Here is a 22,575-nt window from a genome sequence, read left to right as displayed (position 1 = left end):
TTCCCAAGCGCTTAGTACAGTGCTCTGCACACAGTAAGCGCTCAATCCCTTCTAGACTGTGAGCCCACGGTTGGGTAGGGCCCGTCTCTACATGTTGCCAACTTGTACTTCCCAAGCGCTCAGTACAGTGCTCTGCGCACAGTAAGCGCTCACGATTGAATGAATGAATGACCGTCTATATGTTGCCAACTTGTACTTCCCAAGCGCTTAGTACAGTGCTCTGCACACAGTAAGCGCTCAATCCCTTCTAGACTGTGAGCCCACTGTTGGGCAGGGACTGTCTCTATATGTTGCCAACTTGTACTTCCCAAGCAGGGACTGTCTCTATATGTCGCCAACTTGTACTTCCCAAGCGCTCAGTACAGTGCTCTGCGCACAGTAAGCGCTCAATAAATGCGATTGAATGAATAAATATGATTGAATGAATGAATGAATGAACAGTGCTCCCGAGCACGGGACCAAGATGATGGGGCGGCGTTAGGACCCGTTTCCCGGGGAGCGGGCGTCTCCTAGCAACGGGAGGACGCGGCGTGGGACCGAGCCGGAGCCCGTGGGAGCCGAACCCGAGCCGAGTCCGAGCCGAACGGCCGAGCCCGAGCCGAACACGAGCCGAGTCCGACCCGAACGGCCGAGCTCGAGCCGAGTCCAAGCCGAACCGGAGCCGAACACGAGCCGAGTCCGAGCCGAACGGCCGAGCCCGAGCCGAGTCCGAGCCGAACGGCCGAGCCGGAGCCGAGTCCGAGCCGAACGGCCGAGCCGGGCCCGGTCCAACCCCTCCGAAACCTCCGCACCCACCATGTCGTCCAAGCAAGCCAAAAAGAAGGAGATTCACCGCATCAACTCGGCCCATAATAAAGAGTAAGACTGACCCCGGGGCGTCCCGCACAGCGTCATCATCAATCGTATTTATTGAGCGTATTTACTTCCCAAGCGCTTAGTACAGTGCTCTGCACACAGTAAGCGCTCAAAAAATACGATTGAATGAGTGGACGGTAGACACATTCCCGGCCCTCAATTAGTTTACAGTCTAGAGGGGGACATTAAATAAACAAATAATTTAACAAATATATACTTTATAGATAGGTACAGAAGTGATGTGGGAAATCTTAAAGTAATCTTAAAGTAAACCATCCCCCCCATCTTACCCATCCCCCCCATCTTACCTCCTTCCCTTCCCCACAGCACCTGTATATATGTATATATGTTTGTACATATTTATTACTTTATTTATTTATTTATTTATTTATTTATTTATTCCCCCTTTTAGACTGTGAGCCCACTGTTGGGTAGGGACTGTCTCTATATGTTGCCAATTTGTACTTCCCAAGCGCTTAGTACAGTGCTCTGCACATAGTAAGCGCTCAATAAATACGATTGATTGATTGATTTTACTTGTACATAGCTATTCTATTTATTTTATTTTGTTAGTATGGTTTTGTTCTCCGTCTCCCCCTTTTAGACTGTGGGCCCACTGTTGGGTGGCGACTGTCTCTATATGTTGCCAATTTGTACTTCCCAAGCGCTTAGTACAGTGGTCTGCACATAGTAAGCGCTCAATAAATACGATTGATGATGATGATGATGATGATTGAGCGCTCACTATGTGCAGAGCACTGTACTAAGCGCTTGGGAAGTACAAGTTGGCAACATACAGAGACGGTCCCTGCCCAACAGTGGGGTCACAGTCTAGAAGGGATTGAGCGCTTACTGTGTGCAGAGCACTGTACTAAGCGCTTGGGAACTACAAGTTGGCAACATACAGAGAACAAAATCAAACATACTAACAAAATAAAATAAATAGAATCCCGCACAGTCCCTTGCCCTGGGGGTCCCTTGCCCTGCCCAGCCCCCCCCACGGCAATAATAATAATGATGGCATTTTTTAATCCCGGGCTTGGGAGTCAGAGGTCATGGGTTCTAATCCCGACCCCGCCGCTTGTCAGCTGGGTGACTTTGGGTCACTTCTCTGGGCCTCAGTTCCCTCATCTGTAAAATGGGGATGAAGACTGTGGGCCCCACGTGGGACACGGACTGTGGCCAGCCTCATTATCTCGTATCTACCTCGGCGGTTTCTGTAGAGAAGTAGTGTGGCACAGTGGAAAGAGCCCGGGCTTTGGAGTCAGGGGTCGTGGGTTCGAATCCCGACTCCGCTGCGTCTGCTGTGTGATCTTGGGCAAGTCACTTAACTTCGCTGGGCCTCAGTTACCTCATCTGTGTTGCCGACTTGTACTTCCCAAGCGCTTAGTACAGTGCTCTGCACACAGTAAGTGCTCAATAAATACGATTGATTGATCTGTAAAATGGGGATTAAGACTGTGAGCCCCACGTGGAACAACCTGATCACCCTGTATCCTCCCCAGCGCTTAGAACAGTGCTTTGCACATAGTAAGTGCTTAACAAATGCCAATTATTATTATTATTATTTGTTCTGACGATTTTGACACCTGTCCACATGTTTTGTTTTGTCGTCTGTCTTCCCCTTCTAGACTGTGAGCCTGTTGTCGGGGAGGGACCGTCTCTATATATCTCTATACTTGTGCTTCCCAAGCGCTTAGTACAGTGCTCTGCACACAGTAAGCGCTCAATACATACGATTGAATGAATGAATGAATTACCCTGTATCTCCCCCCCAGCGCTTAGAACAGTGCTGGACACATAGCGCTTAACAAATACCACCATTATTATTATTAAGCGCTGGTTATGTGCCCAGCACTGTTCTAAACGCTGGGATAGATACAAGGTTATTAGGTTGTCCCACGTGGGGCTCACAGTCTTGATCCCCATTTTACAGATGAGGTCACTGAGGCCCAGAGAAGTGAAGTGACTTGCCCAAAGTCACACAGCTGATCAGTGGCGGAGCTGGGATTAGAACCCACGACCTCTGACTCCCAAGCCCGGGCTCTTTCCACTGAGCCACGCTGCTTCTTGTGGGCGTCCCACTTTCTTCCCCATGTGGCGGGCCTCCTCCTTAAAACAATAATAATAATGATGTTATTAAGCACTTACTATGTGCTAAGCACTGTTCTAAGCACTGGGATAGATACACGCTCTTAGAGAAGGGGACAACCTGATCACCTTGTATCCCCGCAAGCGCTTAACATATGCCGCCATTATTATTGTACAAGGTGATCAGGTTGTCCCACGTGGGGCAAACAGTCTTCATCCCCATTTTACAGATGAGGTAACTGAGGCACATAAGTGACTTTCCCAAAGTCACATAGCTGACAAGTGGCGGAGCCGGGATTAGAACCCACGACCTCTGGCTCCCAAGCCCAGTAAGCCATAGTGTCTCCCCCTCTCCCAAATTTCACGATTGCTTGTTGCAAAATGATGCTGCATCCCCCATTTTTTTTCCCCCAGTGCCCGGCTGATTTCCCCAATATTGCCCTCTCTCACAACACTCCCTCCCTCGTTATAATGCTTCCCACCTTATAGTGCTTCCAACCCCCAGGTGGGAGGGAAGGAAAAGAGGGGAAGGGAGGAATTTCTCTTTCTATTTTCTTGCTCATCCCCCCTCCTCTCGGCCTTGGACTCTCTATGCAATAACCATATTCTCCCCAGCCCCCCAACTTCATAAACCCCTTCTCCCCATCTTCTCCAAAATATCCCTGTTGTGAAAGCCTCCGGTGTTCTCACTGTTACAGTGGCCTCTCGTCCTTGCCAACTTTCATGAAAACGAAAAAACAACCCCCAAACCCCATAAACCGTAGAATTAAAACAAACTAATCCAGGTAAGCCACAGGTGCTTTTAATAATGATGGCAGTTGTTAAGCACTTACTAGGTGCCAAGCATGTTTCCCATTTGCTTAATCTTTATTTTCCACGAAGGCTTAAGTGGGATCAATTAGATGGGGACTAAATGGGAATCCTGTCCAGCTGAAAGCTTATGTATAGATTCATTCATTCAGCAGTATTTATTGAGCGCTTACTGGGTGCAGAGCACTGTACTAAATGCTGGGAGAGTACACTACAACAACAAACCGACAAATTCTCTGCCCACAGTGAGTTTACAGTCTAGAGAGGGACACAGATGTTATAAAGAAATAAATTTCAGGTATGTAGATAAGTCTGCTGTGTGCCTCAGTTACTTCATCTGTAAAATGGGGATGAAGACTGTGCATCCCATGTGGGAACAACCTGATTACATTTTATCTACCCTAGGGCTTGGCACATAGTAAGCACTTAAATACCCTAATTATTATTATTACTATAATAAGTGCTGTGGGGCTGGGAGGGATAATGAAGGAAGGAAGCAAGTCAGGGTGACACAGAAGTGAGAGGGAGAAGAGGAAGGCTTAGTTAGGGAAGGCTTCTTGGAGGAGATGTGCCATCAATAAGGCTTTGTAAAGGGGGGAGAGTAATTGTCGGATTTGAGGAAGGAGGGCATTCCAGGCCAGAGGTAGGATGTGGGCCAGAGATTGATAGATGAGATCAAGGTACAATGAGAAGGTTAGCATTAGAGGAGCTAAATGTGCGGGCGGGATTGTAGTAGGAGAGTAGTTAGATGAGGTAGGATGGGGCAAGGTGACTGCATGCTTTAAAGCCGATGGTTAGGGGTTTTTGTTTGGTATGGAAGTGGATGGGCAACCACTGGAGTTCCTTGAGGAGTGGGGAAACATGTTCTGAACATTTTTGTAGAAAAATGATCCAGGAAGCAGAATGAAGTATGAACTGGAGTGGGTAGACACAGGAGGCTGGGAGGCCAGCAAGGAGGCTGAACCAGTAATCAAGACAGGCTAGAATAAGTGATTGGATTAATGTAGCAGTTTGGATGGAGAGAAAAGGATGGATTTTAGCCATGTTATGGAGGTGGAAATGGCAGAATTTAGTGGTGGATTGAATATATGGATTGAATGATCCACTATCAAGTTTTCTTCCAAAATGTCTGCAAGGACCATGTGGTGTTTCAGAAAAAATATTTTGTTTGAGCACATATTAATGAGATTAAACTTTTAAAAAAAATGATTAATGTTTGGTTCATAATTAAACCTTTCCTAGATGGAAAGCTTTTATTATTATGTGTGTTGGGGCCACCTTTCTTCCCCCAGACAGATATTTAGAGGAGTAGGAAGAACACAAGGCTTTTTTTTAATCTGTTGAGTTTTCAATATTTCTACCATTAAATTACGCCGTGATGATGTCAGCTACAACCTGTACTTTTGTGTGACTTTTTAGTTCATTAATGTCCTTGGTCATCATTTCTAGCCTTAACAAAAAAATCTTTCCTCATGAATTTACCTAATCGCTTTAAGCACTTTGATCAAGGAAATATTTTCTATTGCTTTTTGCTTCATGGAGTTGTTTGCCAAGAGGTGCCAATCATCTGGTTTTCACAGAGGAAGCCTACCCTGTTGTTCTTTCTTCCGTTTCAATTTACAAATTAACTGGGCCTATTTCTTATGTATTGACTGGGAAGTTTCTGAGGTAATTACCTTTTTATCACATTTCAATAATATTTGATTAAAAATGCCCATCTTGCTTTAGTGGCATTTGTCTTGTATGCTTGTATTTTGAAAGAAAAAAATGAGTCCAGAAGGTCAAGTTTTTTAAAGAATGTTTGGAAATTCATTGTTCACATAGTTACTCTGGAGGTGTGTTTGTGTGTTAAAGTCAGTTGGGGCAGGTAATAATCCTGTAAATGTTGGACTTGACATTTATGCCCACTATCAAGTTTTCTTCCAAAATGTCTGCAAGGACCATGTGGTGCTTCAGAAAAAATATTTTGTTTGAGCACATATTAATTAGATTAAACTTTTAAAACAATGATTAATGTTTGGTTCATAATTAAACCTTTCCTAGATGGAAAGCTTTTATTATTACAATATAACTAATCAAAAGTATGTGTGTAGTAAGGACAATGCAGTTATTTTAATCTGCTTGGCCAATATTCACTGGTAGTCTCACCTGCCCCCTATTCCCCAACACACAGACACACACACACACTCAGTCTCCTTCCACTATCCCTGTTTTTCTCCCTTCTAATAAAAAGTCAGATGCCGCTGGCCTACAGCCAGGGTCTGTGGAGGAGAATCCAGGAGAGGAAACATTTCCCAATCAGCAAGATTCCCCAATCCTGAAGCTGAGTGGGCTGAGGAAGATCCATAGATTCACAAGTACTTATACTCCTTACCACAAATTCATCTACCTATAAATGTATACTCATAGCTCCCCCAAAGCATGTGTACATAAACATACCATATACATGGACTTTCCTTTTTACCCTATTCACTCCTTGTTTCTGCTAATTGTTTATGTAAAAACCATAGAGAACTTCCGATTAGAAACCAATTTTGGTGACATTTTTTCCATCTTTAATAAAATGTCTGGTCCCTTGTTGAAGTCTGGTAATAGAAAATGTTTATAATGGACATCGAGATCTTTGCAATATATCTAATTAGGGTCACTGTTTACCTGAGTTCATGTGTTTTGCCTGCTAATTGTCTGACTTTAAGCACTGTTCAGGATATCCAGTCCAATCAGTCTATTGCCAAACTAGGAAGTACAACATATCTGCTTGCTCTGCTCAAAAACTAATATGATGGTCAGTTGGCAGTTAAGAGAGTTCTTGAAGGCCAGGGAGAGAGAGTCAGGGCCCATTCTTGTCTTAAGACAGTGGAGAGGAAAAGACAGCAGGTTGAAGTTCCCAGATTATCACTGCCTTTTCCACCTGCCAAATCCACTAGTCTCTTTCACCGAGGGAGGGGTGAAAAGTAATCCCTATATGTCTGGATTAGTGTTTAGTACAGTGGTTTGCATACAGTAAGCGCTCAATACAAACGATTGAATGAATGAATTGAAAGGGAGAGAGCTTCTGAGAGAAAAGCATCCTAGAAGGACCAGGGAAGGTTGGTTCCATGGCAAAAAAATGGTCATGGAAGCTCCCACGAATGGGAACTCAGAGGTTGGTAGTGGGAAGGAAATGGTTCTAGGAACTATCATGGAACATACAGAAAGATTGTAAACTAGCCCATGAAATTGTCAATTCTTTGAGGTCAAGGATATTTTGCTTCTTCTGAATGTCTTCCCAGGGTTAGGACAGGGTTCTGCCCATTATGGGAACTGCATAATATTCTGATGAGACACAAAAGAAAAAAAAAAGACAGGAAAAGAAAAAGACAGAGGCAGACAATGGGAAAGACAAAGAGGATGGAAAGGGGTGAAGAGTTGGAGGTGGAGAAAGAAAGGAAAAGGGAAAATAGAAGACGGGCAAGGAGAGGAAGAGAAAGAGACATGGAGTTAGGGGAGAAAGGAGATTAAAAGAGAAAAAAGAATATGCAGGAACGAGGAAGAATTGAAGAAGAGAGTAGTAAAGCAGTTGAAAATGGAAAAAAAAAACAATAGTAAAACTAGAAGGAGGAGGGACAGGACAGATGGTCCACAAAAGAGTGGCAGCCAGAAAGAAAGAATGGCTTCAGGTGGGAACAAGGAAAAGGACAAATACTTATATAGAAAAGGAAAGACAAAGAGGGTCTTCATTTTGTGGTTGAGGGAAGAAGGAAAAGGCAAATGGATAGCACCCAAAAGAAATAAGCATTTCTTCTTGTCTCCAGGTGAAAGGGGAGAGAGTTCTAGGCATGAGGGAGGGTGTGAGTAAGAGGTAAGTGGTGAGAGAGATGAAAGTGAAGCACAATGAGTCGGTTGGCACTCGTGAAGTATGCAGGCTGGATTGTAATGGAAGAGGAGTAAGGGTAAGTAGGAGGGAAGAGAGCTGAATGAGTGCCTAAAAGCTGATGGTGAGAAGTTTCAGCTTGAAGTGAATAGGAATATGTGAGATATGTGCAAATAACATTTTAGAATAATGATCTGGGCAGTAGAGTGAAGTATGCACTAGAAAGGGAAAAAGCTGGAGGCAGAGACATCAGCGAGGAGGCTGATGCAGTTGTCGAGACAGGATGCTATCTCAAAGTATACCAGTGAATCTTCCTCTTGCCAAATCCAACTCCATCCTAATCCTCCGCAACCTCTTAGCCACCTTTGACGCTGTCAAACACTCCTTCTCCTGGAAACATCCTACCTTGACTTAACGGACACTGTCCTCTCCTGGTTCTTCTCCCATCTCTTCTAAATCTATCTTCTTCCAAATCTCTTTCAAAGGCTCCTCTTCTGTCTCCCACTCCCCAAGTGTGGATGTTCCTCAGGGTTCAATTTTGGTTCCTCTTCTATTCTCCATCTACACCCACTTACTTGGAGAATGCATTCGATCCCATAGCTTCAACTACCATCTCTATAATAATAATAAATTAATGGCATTTGTTAAGTGCTTACTATGTGCAAAGCACTGTTCTAAGCGCTGGGGTGGATACAAGGTAATCAGGTTGTCCCACGTGGGGCTCACAGTCTTCACCCCCATTTTACAGACGAGGTAACTGAGGCACAGAGAAGTTAAGTGACTTGCCCAAAGTCACACAGCTGACAGTTGTTTGTGGGATTTGAACTCATGATCTCTGATTCCCAAGCCCGTGCTCTTTCCACTGTGCCATGCTGCTTCTCTCTGTGGATGATGATTTCTCTATGTGGATGATTCCCAAATCTACATCTCCAGCCCAGATCTCTTGCCTTCTCTGAAGTCTCACATTTCCTCCTACTTTGAGGACATCTCTACTTGGATGTCCCACCAACACCTCAAACTACCATGTCCAAAACAGAACTCCTTATCTTCCACACCCAAACCCTTTCCTCTCCGGACTTTCCCATCACTGTAGAGAGCACCACCATCCTCCCTGTCTCACAAGCCCTTAACCTTAGTGTTATCCTTGACTTATCTCACTCATTCAACCCACATATTCAGTATCACCAAATCCTGTTGGTTCAACCTGCACAACATTGCTAAAATCTGTTCTTTCCTCTCTGTCCCAACTGCTAACACATTAATCCAGGCTCCCCCTCAAGACTGTAAATTCGGTATGGGCAGGGAACATGTCCACTCATTGGGAGAGTATTGTACTCTCCCAAGCAATTAGAACAGTGTTCTGTGCACAGTAAGTGCTCAATCAATATCATTGATTGATTGATTAATCCAACTACTCATCCTATCCCACCTTGAACACTGCATCAGCCTCCTGTCTCTCCCCACTCCAGTTCATATGTCACTCTGCTCTAGAATGTAAGGTTGTGGGCAGGAAATGTGTCTGCCAACTCTATTATGTTGTACTCTCCAAAGCACTTAACACAGTGCTCTGCACACAGCAAGTGCTCAATAAATACAATTCAGTGATTGATTGATTTTTCTAATGCCCAGATCACTTTTCTACAAAAACATTCAATTCATGTTTCTCCACTCCTGAAGAACCTCCAATGGTTTCCCATCCTCCACATCAAGCAGAAACTCCTTAACGTCGGCTTTGAATGACTCAATCAACTTGTCCCTTGCTACCTTACCTCATTCCTTTTCAACCCAGCCCGCACACCTCTCTCCTTTAATGCCAATCTACTCACTGAACCTCAGTCTCATTTATCTCACCACTAATCTCTCACCTATGTCCTGCCTCTGGCCTGGAAAGTCATCCCTCTTCATATCTGTCAGACCATCATTCTACCCACCTTCAAAACCTTATTGAAACACATTTCTTCCAAGAGGCCTTCCCTAAATAAGCCGTCATTTCCTCTTCTCCCACTCCCTTCTGCATTGTCCTTGCACTTTATTTAGACCCTTAGTTCACTCATTCTTCACCTCCACAGTACTTATGTACATATCTGTAATTTATGTATTCCTATTAATGTCTGTCTCCCCATTCTATATTGTAAGCTCAGCCCACTGTTGGGTAGGGACCGTCTCTATATGTTGCCTTCTTGTACTTCCTAAGCACTTAGTACAGTGCTCTGCACACAGTAAGCGCTCAATAAATATGATTGAATTAATGAATGAATGAATGAGTAGGGAATATGTCTACCGACTCTGTTATATTGTACTCTCCCTAGTGCTTAGCACAATGCTCTGCATGCAGTAAGCACTCAATAACTATGGCCAACTGATTGATGTGACAAGTGCTTGAACCAACCTAGTGGTAGTTTGGTTGGAGAGGAAGGGGTGAAGTCTCAAGATGTGTGGATAGAACTTATATGGATTTAGTGATTGAATATGTGGTTTGAAAGAGAGTAGTCAAAGATCATCATCATTATTGGCATTTATTAATAATGATAATGATGGTAATTGCTAAATGCTTACTATGTGTCAAGCACTGTTTTAATGACTGAGGTAGTTGCCAACTAATCAGGTTGGACGCAGTCTCTGTCCCACATGGGGCTCGTTGTCTTAATCCCCGTTTCACAGATGAGGTAACTGAGGCAGAGAGAAGTAAACTGACTTGCCCAAAGTCACACAGCAGACAAGTGGCAGAACCAAGATTAGAACCCAGGTCCTTCTGACTCCCAGGCGTACACTCTATCCATTAGGCCATGTTGCTTCTCTTGAACAATCACTGTGTGTAGGACATTTTATTAAGTTCTTTTGAGTGTATAATAGAGTATGTTCATCATCATCATCATCATCAATCGTATTTATTGAGCACTTACTGTGTGCAGAGCACTGTACTAAGCGCTTGGGAAGTACAAATTGGCAACATATAGAGACAGTCCCTGCCCAACAGTGGGCTCACAGTCTAAAAGGGGGAGAGAGAGAACAAAACCAAACAAACAAAATAAAATAAATAGAATAGGTATGTACAAGTAAAATAAATAGAGTAATAAATATGTACAAACATATATACATATATACAGGTGCTGTGGGGAAGGGAAGGAGGTATGATGGGGGGATGGAGAAGGGGACGAGGGGGAGAGGAGGGAAGGGGCTCAGTCTGGGAAGGCCTCCTGGAGGAGGTGAGCTCTCAGTAGGGCCTTGCTGTAGATCTGCTTGTAGATCTTGCTTGTAGATCTGTTCATATGAACCTTTCCCTCAAGGAATGTATAATCTAGCAGGATAATGCCAAGCTTACAGGCTTGTGAGAAAGGGACAATGGTGTTGTCAACAGTGTTGGGAAAGTTTGGTGGAGGAGAGTGCTTCTGTGGGAAGATGAGTTACGTTTTGGACATGTTGAACTTGGGCTGTCAGTAGGACATCCAAAGAAGGGTATACCGAAGGCAGGAAGAGATGTAAAATTGTAGGGCAAGGCTGATGAGTTATCTGGTAGAAATGGTATTTGAAGCCTTGAGAGCAAATGAGTACTCCAAGAGAGTGGGTGTAAGTGGGGAATAGAAGGGGACCCAGAATTGAGCATAGAGGGTGGATGATAAAAGTGGAATTCTTGAAATAATCCAAGGAGTGGCCAGAGAGATATTTAGAAGAACCAGGAGAGGACACTGTCAGAAAAACAAGATTAGATAATGTTTCCCAGTGAACGAGAAGGTCACAGAGTCAATGACTGGTGAGAGGTCAAGGAAAAATAGGATGAAGTAAAGCCCATTAGATTTTGGCAAAGATGTGGTCTTTCAGTGGAGGGAAGGGTCTGTAAGCCAGATTGCAGGGAGTCAAGGAGAGGCAGTGGAAGCAGCAAGTGTAAACCACTTGTTCAAGGAGTTTGAGCAGAAATAGTAGAAGGAAGATGGGGCAGTAGCTGTAAGAGACAGCAAAGAGACATGGGGGACACATGGTTACAGGCTTCTGGGATAGGGAGGATGGTTGTGCTAGTGACTGAGATGGGGAAAGGTAGGAAGAGGAGTGAGTGAGTGCAGGAGGAAGATGAGGAGTTCCCTTAGACACATTGCTTTTGAGGTGCCAGCCTGACCTCCAAGTGGAAGTATCTGGAGGCAAGAGGAGGTGGATGATTACAGATCAGATGAGAGGGCACGGCTACAGAGGTAGATTTCATTATCAATGGTATTTATTGAACACTTACTGTATGCAGAACACTGCATTAAGTGCTTGGGAGAGTACAACACAACAGAGTTGGCAGACAGATTGCCTGTCGTCAATGAGATTACAGTGTAGAGGAGGAGATAGGCATTAATATAAACAAATCACTTAAAATATGTAATTTATAGATATGTACAGAAGTGCTGTAGGGAGTCATCTCTATAGAGGTGGTATCTGAAGCCACGTGAACAGATGAGCTTCCCATGAGAGTCAGGAGAGAACAGTACCCCAAACATCCTTGAAGAACACTCACAGTTAGAAGGTGAAAGTCCAAAGAGGAGAAACACGCGAGTAAAACTGATAAGGAGCAGTCAGATTTATACTATGTCGGCAAAGCCAAGATCTGTTAGAATCTGGGAAAGGAGTTGATGGTTGAGAAGCAGAATGGCGCAGTGGATAGAGCGTGAGCCTGGGAATCAGAAGGACATAGTTTCTAATCCTGGCTCTGCCACTTGTCTGTTGTGTGACCTTAGGCAAGTCACTTCACTTATCTGTGCCACAGTTACCTCATCTGTAAAATGGGAATTGAGACTGTGAACCCCGTGTGGAACAGGGACTGTGTCTAACTTGATTTCCTTGTATCCGCCCCAGCGTTTAGTACTGTGCCTGGCACATAGTAAGTGTGTAACAAGTACCATCATTATTGTCATTATTATTCATTCATTCAATCGTATTTATTGAGCGCTTACTGTGTGCAGAGCACTGTACTAAGTGCTTGGGAAGTACAAGTTGGCAACATCTAGAGACAGTCCCTACCCAACAGTGGGCTCACAGTCTAGAAGGGGGAGACAGAGAACAAAACAAAACATATTAACAAAATAAAATAAATAGAATAAATATGTACAAATAAAATAGAGTAATAAATACATGCAAACATGTATACATATATACAGGTGCTGTGGGGAGGGGAAGGAGGTAAGGCGGGGGAATGGGGATATTGCACTGAGCATCTATCATGTGCACGGCTCTCTGATGCCCAAACCTGGCGGACGGGCTGATGGACGGTAAGAAAGAGGTCTCTGTTCCTTGGCAAATGTCGGGAAACCCAAACAAGGGGAATAGGATTCAGGGAAGGGAAAGGGAATGGCGGCTGAATGAAGCAGTTTTCTCAGTTGTTGGCACGGTTGGCAGAGCGATAAGCGCTTAATAATTGCCATCATCATCATCATCACCATCAAATGAGGAGAGACAAAGGCGTCTTGTGACATGGTATCAAAAATAGCTGAGAGGTAGCGGATCAGGATGGAATATAGCCCTGTGGACATGGCTATAAGGAGCTCATTGGGGACATTAGAGAGTGTGGTCTCAGGGAAATGAGTCTCAGGTCTAAAGCTGACTGCAGTGGGTCGAGAAGAGAGTTGGCAGAGAGTAAGTGAAGGGAGCAAGTGAGTTTAGCCCATTTCAGGACTTTGGATAGGAATGGGAACAGGGAGATGGGGTGATACCTGGAAGGGACTGTGGGGTTGACATTTTTCTTTCCTAGGAGTGACTTGGACATGTTTGAAGGCAGAAAAATAGGAGCCATTAGAGAATTAGAAATTGAAACTAGCAGTGAGGGAGGAGAGAAAAGCGAGAGTTTTTAGGAGGGAAAAGGGCAGAGACTCCCGAAGAGGCTGTGGATTTAATCTATCACTTAATGAATGGTATATATTGAGTGCTTTTTTTTGTGCAGGGAACTGTACCAAGTGCTTGGTACCAAGGATAATACACTACAAAATAGTAGACAGTGAAGAACCTTACCCCAAGGCTCTTACAGACTAGAGGGACTCAGAGAGCCGAGGGAGAGCTCCTCTGGAAAAACAACAACAAAAAATGAACAGCTAGACGTGGGTGGGGAGTGAATTGATTTCCTTATGCTGATTGGGTGCAATGTTGGGCAGGGTTTAAGGTCCTGGGCAACATCAATCAGTGCATAGCGTATGTACCGTCATCTGTAAAATGAGGATTAAGACTGTGAGTCCCATGCAGGACAGGGATTGTGTCCAATTTACTTGTATCATATCCCAGCATTTAGTACAGTGCCTAACACACAGTAAGCACTTAGATACCACAATAATTACGTCTTTTAACATTGCTCCACTCCCTTCCTCACCTAATGTATTATAACAGGATTTAAATCCATCTACTCTGGCCATGGGATTTCCTTTGAATACAAATGCACACCTCATAAGAAAACAAATTCTGATTTATCTCAGACACCATAAAACAACTTATCAATGACAGATGCATACAGCAAGGTGAATTGAACCAAAGGAACCGACTAGAGGTACAGGTATTGAACAGCAGAAATGTATTTCTAATTTAATCAATCAATTAATGGCATTTATTGAGTGTTGATTGTACTAAAATTTAAATAGGACATAGTTCAGAGGCTGAGTAGGGTATCCTTTCCTGCCCAACCATGATGGTTCCCTTTGTGCATCCTCATTCTGATTTATAATTTGCTAAACTTCACATGATGATGATGATGATGATGACATTTGTTAAGTGCTTACTATGTGCGAAGCACTGTTCTAAGTACTGGGGGAATACAAGGTGATCAGGTTGTCCCACGTGGGGCTCACAGTCTTAATCCCCATTTTACAGATGAGGTAACTGAGGCACAGAGAAGTTAAGTGACTTGCCCAAACTCACACAGATGACAAGTGGCAGAGCCGGGATTAGAACCCATGACCTCTGACTCCCAAGCCTGTGCTCTTTTCACTAAGCCACGCTGCTTCGAATAGTATGCCTTAATATATTGCTTCCAAGGGAGAATTGAATTTAAATCTCAATTTTAAAGCACTAGGTAGAAAAGCTTCCATGTTACAAAAAATTGATTCTTGTTATTTGATAATATAGTCCCAAACAAGATCCTCTTATTGCTTGGCAAGGTTCTAGCAAGATAAAAAGGAAAACCTTTCACCCTATTCCCTGACTAGGTCTCAAATCAACTGTGAGCCCGCTGTTGGGTAGGGACCGTCTCTATATGTTGCCAACTTGTACTTCCCAAGCGCTCAGTACAGTGCTCTGCACACAGTAAGTGCTCAATAAATACGATTGAATGAATGAATGAACTGAGACGGCATTCGCAGACATTTACACTCAAGATTTCTAGCACTACCTTTTATACTGTTTCTCTCCCCTTGCAGGTTTTTTTTTTAATCCAGGCTCCTCTTCTTTTCCCAGATCATCTCCATTCCCCTTAAATCTTCTGTTTATTCAATCTTATAAAGCTTTGCTGTTTTAGAGAGAAGTAACGTTTTGTAAAAAGGGCAGGAAACAGTAGTGCTGCTCGCTGGGCATTGGCTGCGTTACCAAGGAGGCACACATCCACAGTTTGATCCCTGAAACTCAGAACAATGGAAATGTTGAATCCTTCTGAACAGAGCCGTTTTACTTCCAGTAAAGAGGCTTTTCTTTAAATTTTTGTATTCTGAGAGGAGTCTCTGAGATCCTCATAATATCGAGCTTCTAATTTCAGTCTGTGAGCTGTCAGAACCTGTTGATCCATTTTTCAAAAAAAAGATTGCGTGAATGTAGTACTTATACTGGAAGGCAGTCCCTATTCCATGATAATATATTTGAAATCGAGTATATTTTAAATTACAGCAGTGTTTAATCCGGATTTTCATTTTCTACTATTTAGAATTGTTGTCATATCATCCTAATTTTAAAATACACATGGTATTTGAAAAAAATTAGGATGATTTCAGTCCTGGTTTCAATTTGATGCAAAACCTTCTACAGTTCTTTATATAAATTTACTGTAGCTCCTCTCACAATCAATCAATCAATCAATCAATCGTATTTATTGAGCGCTTACTGTGTGCAGAGCACTGTACTAAGCACTTGGTAAGTACAAGTTAAAAAGAAAGTATGTGGAAGATTCATTCATTCATTCAATTGTATTTTTTAATGGCATTTATTAAACGCTTACTATGTGCAAAGCACTGTTCTAAGCACTGGGCGGGATACAAGGTGATCAAGTTGTCCCACGTGGGGCTCACAGTCTTAATCCCCATTTTACAGATGAGGTAACTGAGGCTCAGAGAAGTTAAATGACTTGCTCAGGATCAAACAGCAGACATGTGGCGGAGCGGGATTCGAGCCCATGACCTCTGACTCCAAAGCCTGTGCTCTTTCCACTGAGCCATGCTGCTTCTCTAGTATTTATTGAGAGCTCACTATGTACAGTATGGGGTAGGAACTGTGATTTAATTGTATCATCCTCAGTGCTTAGCACTTGACAAATACAATTATTTTAACCTTTCCCTGATAGTAAAATCTGACACATGTTTTGAGTTTGGATTTATTTAATGTTAATATATTCTAACATTGGGGAAAAATACACGATGAAAGTAATCAGTTTAAGAGAGTTTTGATTCTTGACAGTTGCAAACTACCAGTTATTTTGAGGAAATTTGCATGCCTTGAGAAGATAAGACTAAATAATTCCACATAACAGTAGAATAGTTATTAAACTTTGGTGACTCATTCATTTCAATCACCAACTGAGAAACAGTACTTTTAAAAAACAGGTAATTGAAGTTAATATATTTCCAGTTACCTGACGCAGATCATTAATTTGAGTCTCAGAAGAATTCTGAATTTAATAAGATTGTGTTCAAGTGGCAGTTATTTAATGTTTAGTAAATGCTCACAGTTGGCTGTATACCGCATATTACAAAGGACTGTTATGTCTTTAAGGCATTTGCATGCTGGAAAAAGACAAGGTATTAGATACACAGAGCAGATAAAAATGGATCAAAACACCACTTAAGAAGTTTCAGGTCACATGTCACCTTTAAGTTCACCCACTATTCTGATTCTGACGAAAGGAAAAGGGAAATGGTGAGAGCCAGGTTTGGGACAAGTCATCTCCTCTCATTTTTTTTCAAGACTAATTGACAATACTTTCAGCTTCTGAGAAAGGTTGTCTTTTAGGCATGCTGAGCAAGTTGAGAATAGAAGCTAGCTGGGAACATAGTAATTAAGACACCTTGGTGAATTCACATCATCAAAAAAGCTGTTAATGTATTTTGTTAACCAATAAGTTTTCACAATCATTTTAATTTTATGCTCTGAGAAGCAACATTATTGCTTTTTGTTGTAATTCTAATTCAATCAGTTGTCTAAATCTAGATGGCAAATATAAACACATTTTAATTAATTAGCTTAGAAACTAATTGGTATTACTGATGAATCTTCTAGTAATATGCCATCAGGCGACTCTGAAGTGGTGACAAGAAAAATTTCAGAATTATTAACTTCTACGTTATAAACATTGCTAAAAAATTAAAATTGAGTTAGGATGAAAAATTGAGGAATGTTTTAAATATTCCTTGAAAGGACCGGTATTTTGATATTACAACAGTGACTAGGAAATCTGGTGTGTACTCTAAGGCAAGTAAGAAAAATTGAGTCATTTCACTTGTAGAGCCTGAGTAGTGTGGTAGTGTTTGCTATTGTTCAGTAAAAGGAAGCAGCACGACAGTTGGCTGAGTGATAGGTGGGCAGTGGAACTTCATGGTTTCTCCATTTTAGCACAGCATACTACCCTCAGTCTGGCAAGGCAGACAGAAAATACAAAATGCTAAATTCTGGCCTGTCTGTTTTATTAAAACCATTGTGCTGTTATATTACATGTTAAAGAGAGAAAGCAGGATGATGTACTTACTACCTAACTTCTCTTATTTGTGCTATAATGGTCTCAATCAATTAATGGTATTTATTGAGTGCTTACTGTGTGCAGAGTACTGTTCTAAGCACTTGGGATGCAGCATATGTAGCCTGACTCTTAGAGTAATAGAAATGGGTTTTCAAGGAAATCTTCTGCACATACGTTTCAGCCTAGAAACAGCTGGCACTTACTATATATGACAGGAAAATGGAGAAAACAAAGTGAGGCTGACAGTCATGTGTCTGCAGAGTGGAGGGAGAGACAAGATGGCACTAAGATATTAAATATATATTTCATTTATAAAAATTATTGTCTATCATCTGGTGTTTGAAGTAAATTAGTTGATTCTGTTAATATGATTTACTAAACTTCAGGTTGAAGTGAAGGCTTTTAGTTAATTTTGCCAAGCTTTCTGTAGAGACAAAAGTTGGGGTAAATGTGAAAAGGGAAGACAGCATCCTATTAGGCAGTAAATTATTACCCTGTTTTAGGCCCCAAGAGCGTAGTGACTCAATAAACACTAGTACTCAACAGAGTGGATGATTAAAAACAAAAAACAGAAAAAAAATTCTGCTAAATTGTATGATTGTGATATCAGGGAGCAAGACAGGAAAGATTAAAATTAGCTGGTAACCAGTACATCGGTATTCTATTGTACTCTCTAAAGCACTTAGTATAGTGGTCTACACAAAATAAATGTACCACTTTTTCTTCGTGGAAGAAAACACTGAATCATATGAAAAGTTCATTTGAGAAATGAACCTTCCCCACTAAATCCAACAGATCACAACATTCCCCATTTATTGACTGTCCTCAGTATATCCTACCTCCTCCAAGAAGCCTTCCTTGATTACTTCCCAGCACCCCAAGTTATACCAGCAATCTTTAGCACTAAGGCAAAATTAGTTTAATTTTTTTGGATATTTTATACAATTTTACATTCAAGTACTTTCCTTACTTTATGAATGCTTTTAGGTCTGTCTCCCTTCATAGAATTTAAGCAATCAATGAATGTTATTTATTGAGTGCTTACTGTGTGCTTATCAGGGAAGGCCTCATGGAGAAAATGTGACCTTAATTATTCTTTGAATGTGGAGAGGGTGGTGGTCTGGCTTATAAGGAGAGGGAAGGCGTTCCAGGCTAGGGGGAGGATGTGGGAAAGGGGTCGGTGGTGAGCCCATTATTGGGTAGGGACCGTCTCTATATGTTGCCAACTTGTACTTCCCAAGCACTTAGTACAGTGAATGAATGATTGATTGATTGAATGAATGAATAGACGAGATCAGAGCCCAATGAGTAAGCTGACACCAGAGGAGCTGAGTGTGCAGGCGGTCTGTAGTAGGTTATTAGTGAGGTGAGGTATCATGGGGTGAGCTAATTGTGAGTATTTTAAAGCCAGTGGTAAGGAGAGTGTGAGCCCCTTGTGGGATAGGGACTGTGTCCAACCTGATTAATTTGTATCTACCCTAGGGCTTAGAACAGTGTTTGGCGCACAGTAAGTGCTTAACAAGTACCACTAGTATTATTATTATTATTATTATTACCTAACAGGTATAGAGTCAAGTACAGAGTCAAGTGGGGAAGCAGCGTGGCTCAGTGGAAAGAGCACGGGCTTTGGAGTCAGAGGTCAGGGGTTCAAATTCCGGCTCTGCCAATTGTCGCTGTGTGACTTTGAGCAAGTCACTTAACTTCTCTGGGCCTCAGTTACCTCATCTGTAAAATGGGGATTAAGACTGTGAGCCCCTGGGACAACCTGCTCACCTTGTAACCTCCCCAATGCTTAGAACAGTGCTTTGTACATAGTAAGTGCTTAATAAATGCCATTATTATTATTATTATTACTATAGGCAAGGCAGAAGTGAAAGGGAGTAGGGGAATTGAGGGCTTAGTTGGGGAAAGGATCATGGAGGAGATGTGATTTTAGTAAAGCTTTGAAAGTGGGGAGAATGGTGGTCTGTCATATGAAGGGAGTGGGAGTTCCAACCCAAAAGGAGACCAGGGCAAGGTGTCAGTGGCAAGAAAGATGAGACTAAGGTACACTGAGTAGATTGACACTAAAGGAGGCTAAGTTCCCAAGGGCTTAGTACAGTGCTCTGCACACAGTAAGCGCTCAATAAATACTATTGAATGAATGAAAGTGTGTGGGCTGGGTTATAGTAGGAAAGCTGGGAGGTAAGGTAGGAGGGGTTGAGATGATTGAGCGCCTTAAAACAGATAAAGAGGCCCTGCTTGATCCGGAGGTGAACAGGGAGTCACTCGAAGTTCCTGGGGAGTAGGGAGATATGGACTAAATGGATTTTTAGAAAAATGATCTGAGTAGCAGAGTGAAGTAAAAGGACTGGAGTGAGGACAGAGAGTAGGCAGGAACATGGTCGAGAAGCTTACACAGCAGTGTAAGCTCCTATGGGCCAGAAGCATCTGACTTCTCTGTTTTCCACTTCCTAAGTGATTAGTATAGTGCATTGCACTGTACCCAGTGGGTGCTCATTAAATACCACTACTGCTATGATTGTCTTTGGTGAGTTATGAATTAAAAAACAGTGTTCTGTGAATACTGTTTTAACAAATAATAGAGCAAAGGAAGGACCAAATGCCCAAATGATAAAAAGATTTCAAGAAGAAAATGAATTACCAAATCCTCTGGGTCAGGAGGAGTGCTTGTCTATGTATTGAAACCTGTTTGTTGTGGCTAAAATTGGAGGATCCTAAAACACTGCCCACTGCCTCAACAGGGTATTTGTTTTTTGTTTTTTCCCATTACACCTGTTATTGAGGAGTTGGGAAATAACATACTAGTCAAGTCTGTCCAGGCTAATCGTATTGTTCAGCTGTGTTCTCCCTGAATTATCAATTCATCATCCAAACCTGTATACAGTTAATAAAACCCTTATTTGTAAAACATAGGCATTGCTGCTTTGGGGTGGGCTTTCTGGATAACATGAGCGGCTGCTAGCTGCTCTACCTCTTGGAGCTAGCAGAGGATCAGAAATGGAGACTGTAAGCTCATTGTGGTCAGGGAATGTGCCCGTTTATTGTTATATTGTACTCTCCCAAGCACTTAGTACAGGGAGCTGCACACAGTAAGCGTCAAACTGTGAGCCCACTGTTGGGTAGGGACCGTCTCTGTATGTTGCCAACTTGTACTTCCCAAGCGCTTAGTACAGTGCTCTGCACACAGTAAGCGCTCAATAAATACGATTGAATGAATGAATACAATTGAATGACTGGAAGGAAGATTTTCACTCCTTTCTGCTCCTTGCTGGAAGAAGTAGGAAGGGGTGAATGTCACCAGTGCTGCATTTCTAGCCCTCACAGGAGCCCAGGCCTGGGCACGAATGATGCCTCTTGCCCCCAGTCCTGAAGCTCCAGGAGGAGCATAGCATTTCTTCAGGGGGAGAAACTAGAAATATGATGGATTTATTACCTGTTTCATCCTTTCAAATATAATTAACCTTGGTGGAAATCATTCATTCTTATGGACTTTTTAAATGAAAATGCTCAATTTGCTTTTGTTTCACATTCTGATGACTATTCTAGTGGAGTTGAAATCTTAAAGTCTGTTGATTTTTTGGTTATTTAAACTTCATTTAGTTTTTCTATGATCCTCCTTGGTATTTACCCCAAATATTCTGCACAAATATCATTTTTCATTTAAAATATTAATTGTTGTAGTTCTTTATTCCTTGAATACCTATCCAGTAAGATGACTTCAAGAAATGAGTTCAAATTTACTTAATTTCCTTGCTCCTCCATCACCCATACCTTAAGGAATGAGTTTATGTATGTATTCTACCTCTCAAAAAAATACTGTTGGTTCAACCTTCACAACATCTCTAAAATCTGCCCTTTCCTCTCCATCCAGACTGCTATCACATTAATCCAAGCATTTATGCTCTCCCACCTTGATTACCACATCAGCATACTAGCTGTCTTTCCTGCCTATTGTCTCTCCCCACCTCTGCATCAAACAAAAACTCGTTACCATTGGCTTTAAAGCATTCAATCACCTTGCCCCTTCCCACCTCACCTCCCTGATTTTCTACTACAACCCAGCCCACTCCTCTAATGCCAATCTACTCACTGTACCTCTATCTCATCTACGTCACTACCAGCACCTTGCCCTAGCCCTGTCTCTTGCCTGGACCACCCTCCCTTTTCATATCCAACAGACAAATCACTGTCCCACCTTCAAAGCCTTATTAAAAGCACATTTCTTTCAAGAGGACTTTTCTGACTAAGCCCTCATTTCCCATTCTCCCATTCCCTTTTGCGTAGCCCTTGCACTTTAATTTACCCCCTTTACTTACCCCTCCTTCAGCCCCATAACACTATCCATAATTTCTTTATATTAATATCTGTATCCCCTCTGGATTGTAAGTTCATTGTGGGCAGGGAATGTGTCTACCAACTGTTACATTGTACTGTCCCAAGCAATTATGATCAAATGTAGAAAAGAGTACCTTGATTGATTGGCTGACATTATTTTAAATGATTAAGGTAGAACGAGACCAATGTCTTTTATTCCTAAAATTGTACTTTGGTAGTAGATTGGACACTTTGGGAGGAACAATAGCTCTTTAGATCACTTAGGGAACCACTTAGGGCTATTGCTTTGTCTTTCCAGACAGGAAGGTTACTATTTTTATTACATATAATATTATATTTAATCATACTGAGGCTGCTCTACCTTCTTGACCATTTTACTGTACTTTCTCTGAACACTGGAATGGCCTTCCTGTAGTGTGACTACCAGAACTGAATGAAGAGCATACATATTTTACTTTCTCTGTGTACTATTTATGGTCCCTGTCATCAAGAAACTTAGTGCAGTGTTCTGTTGTTGGATAGAAATGGTCTCTGTTGCTGAATTGTACTTTCCAAGCACTTAGTACAGAGCTCTGCACACAGTAAACCCTCAATAAATACAATTGAATGAATGAATATGTGCCAGACATTGTACTAAATGCTAGGTTGGATGCAAGATAATCAGTTTGTACACTTTATATGTCCCAGTTAAGTGACTTGCCCAAGATAAAACAGCAGGTGAAGCCAGGATTAGACCTCA

At 42.2% G+C, this 22,575-nt stretch overlaps 1 protein-coding gene across 1 annotated transcript in view; it reads left to right on the top strand.

Moving 5' to 3' along the window:
• Nucleotides 1–754: 754 nt before the first annotated feature.
• ADGB (androglobin) overlaps nucleotides 755–22,575 on the top strand; it is a 178,836-nt gene continuing 157,015 nt past the window's right edge. Inside the window, exon 1 of the mRNA XM_038768913.1 lies at nucleotides 755–858. Coding sequence (XP_038624841.1) covers nucleotides 797–858 — 62 coding nt within the window. The 5' untranslated portion in view covers nucleotides 755–796. The remainder of the gene's footprint in view (nucleotides 859–22,575) is intronic.

This window comes from Tachyglossus aculeatus, chromosome 2, assembly GCF_015852505.1.
Source record: "Tachyglossus aculeatus isolate mTacAcu1 chromosome 2, mTacAcu1.pri, whole genome shotgun sequence".
Classification (NCBI taxonomy): Eukaryota; Metazoa; Chordata; class Mammalia; order Monotremata; family Tachyglossidae; genus Tachyglossus; species Tachyglossus aculeatus.
Note: the sequence above shows the minus strand (reverse complement) of the source record. Positions and strands in the feature narration are given on the sequence as shown.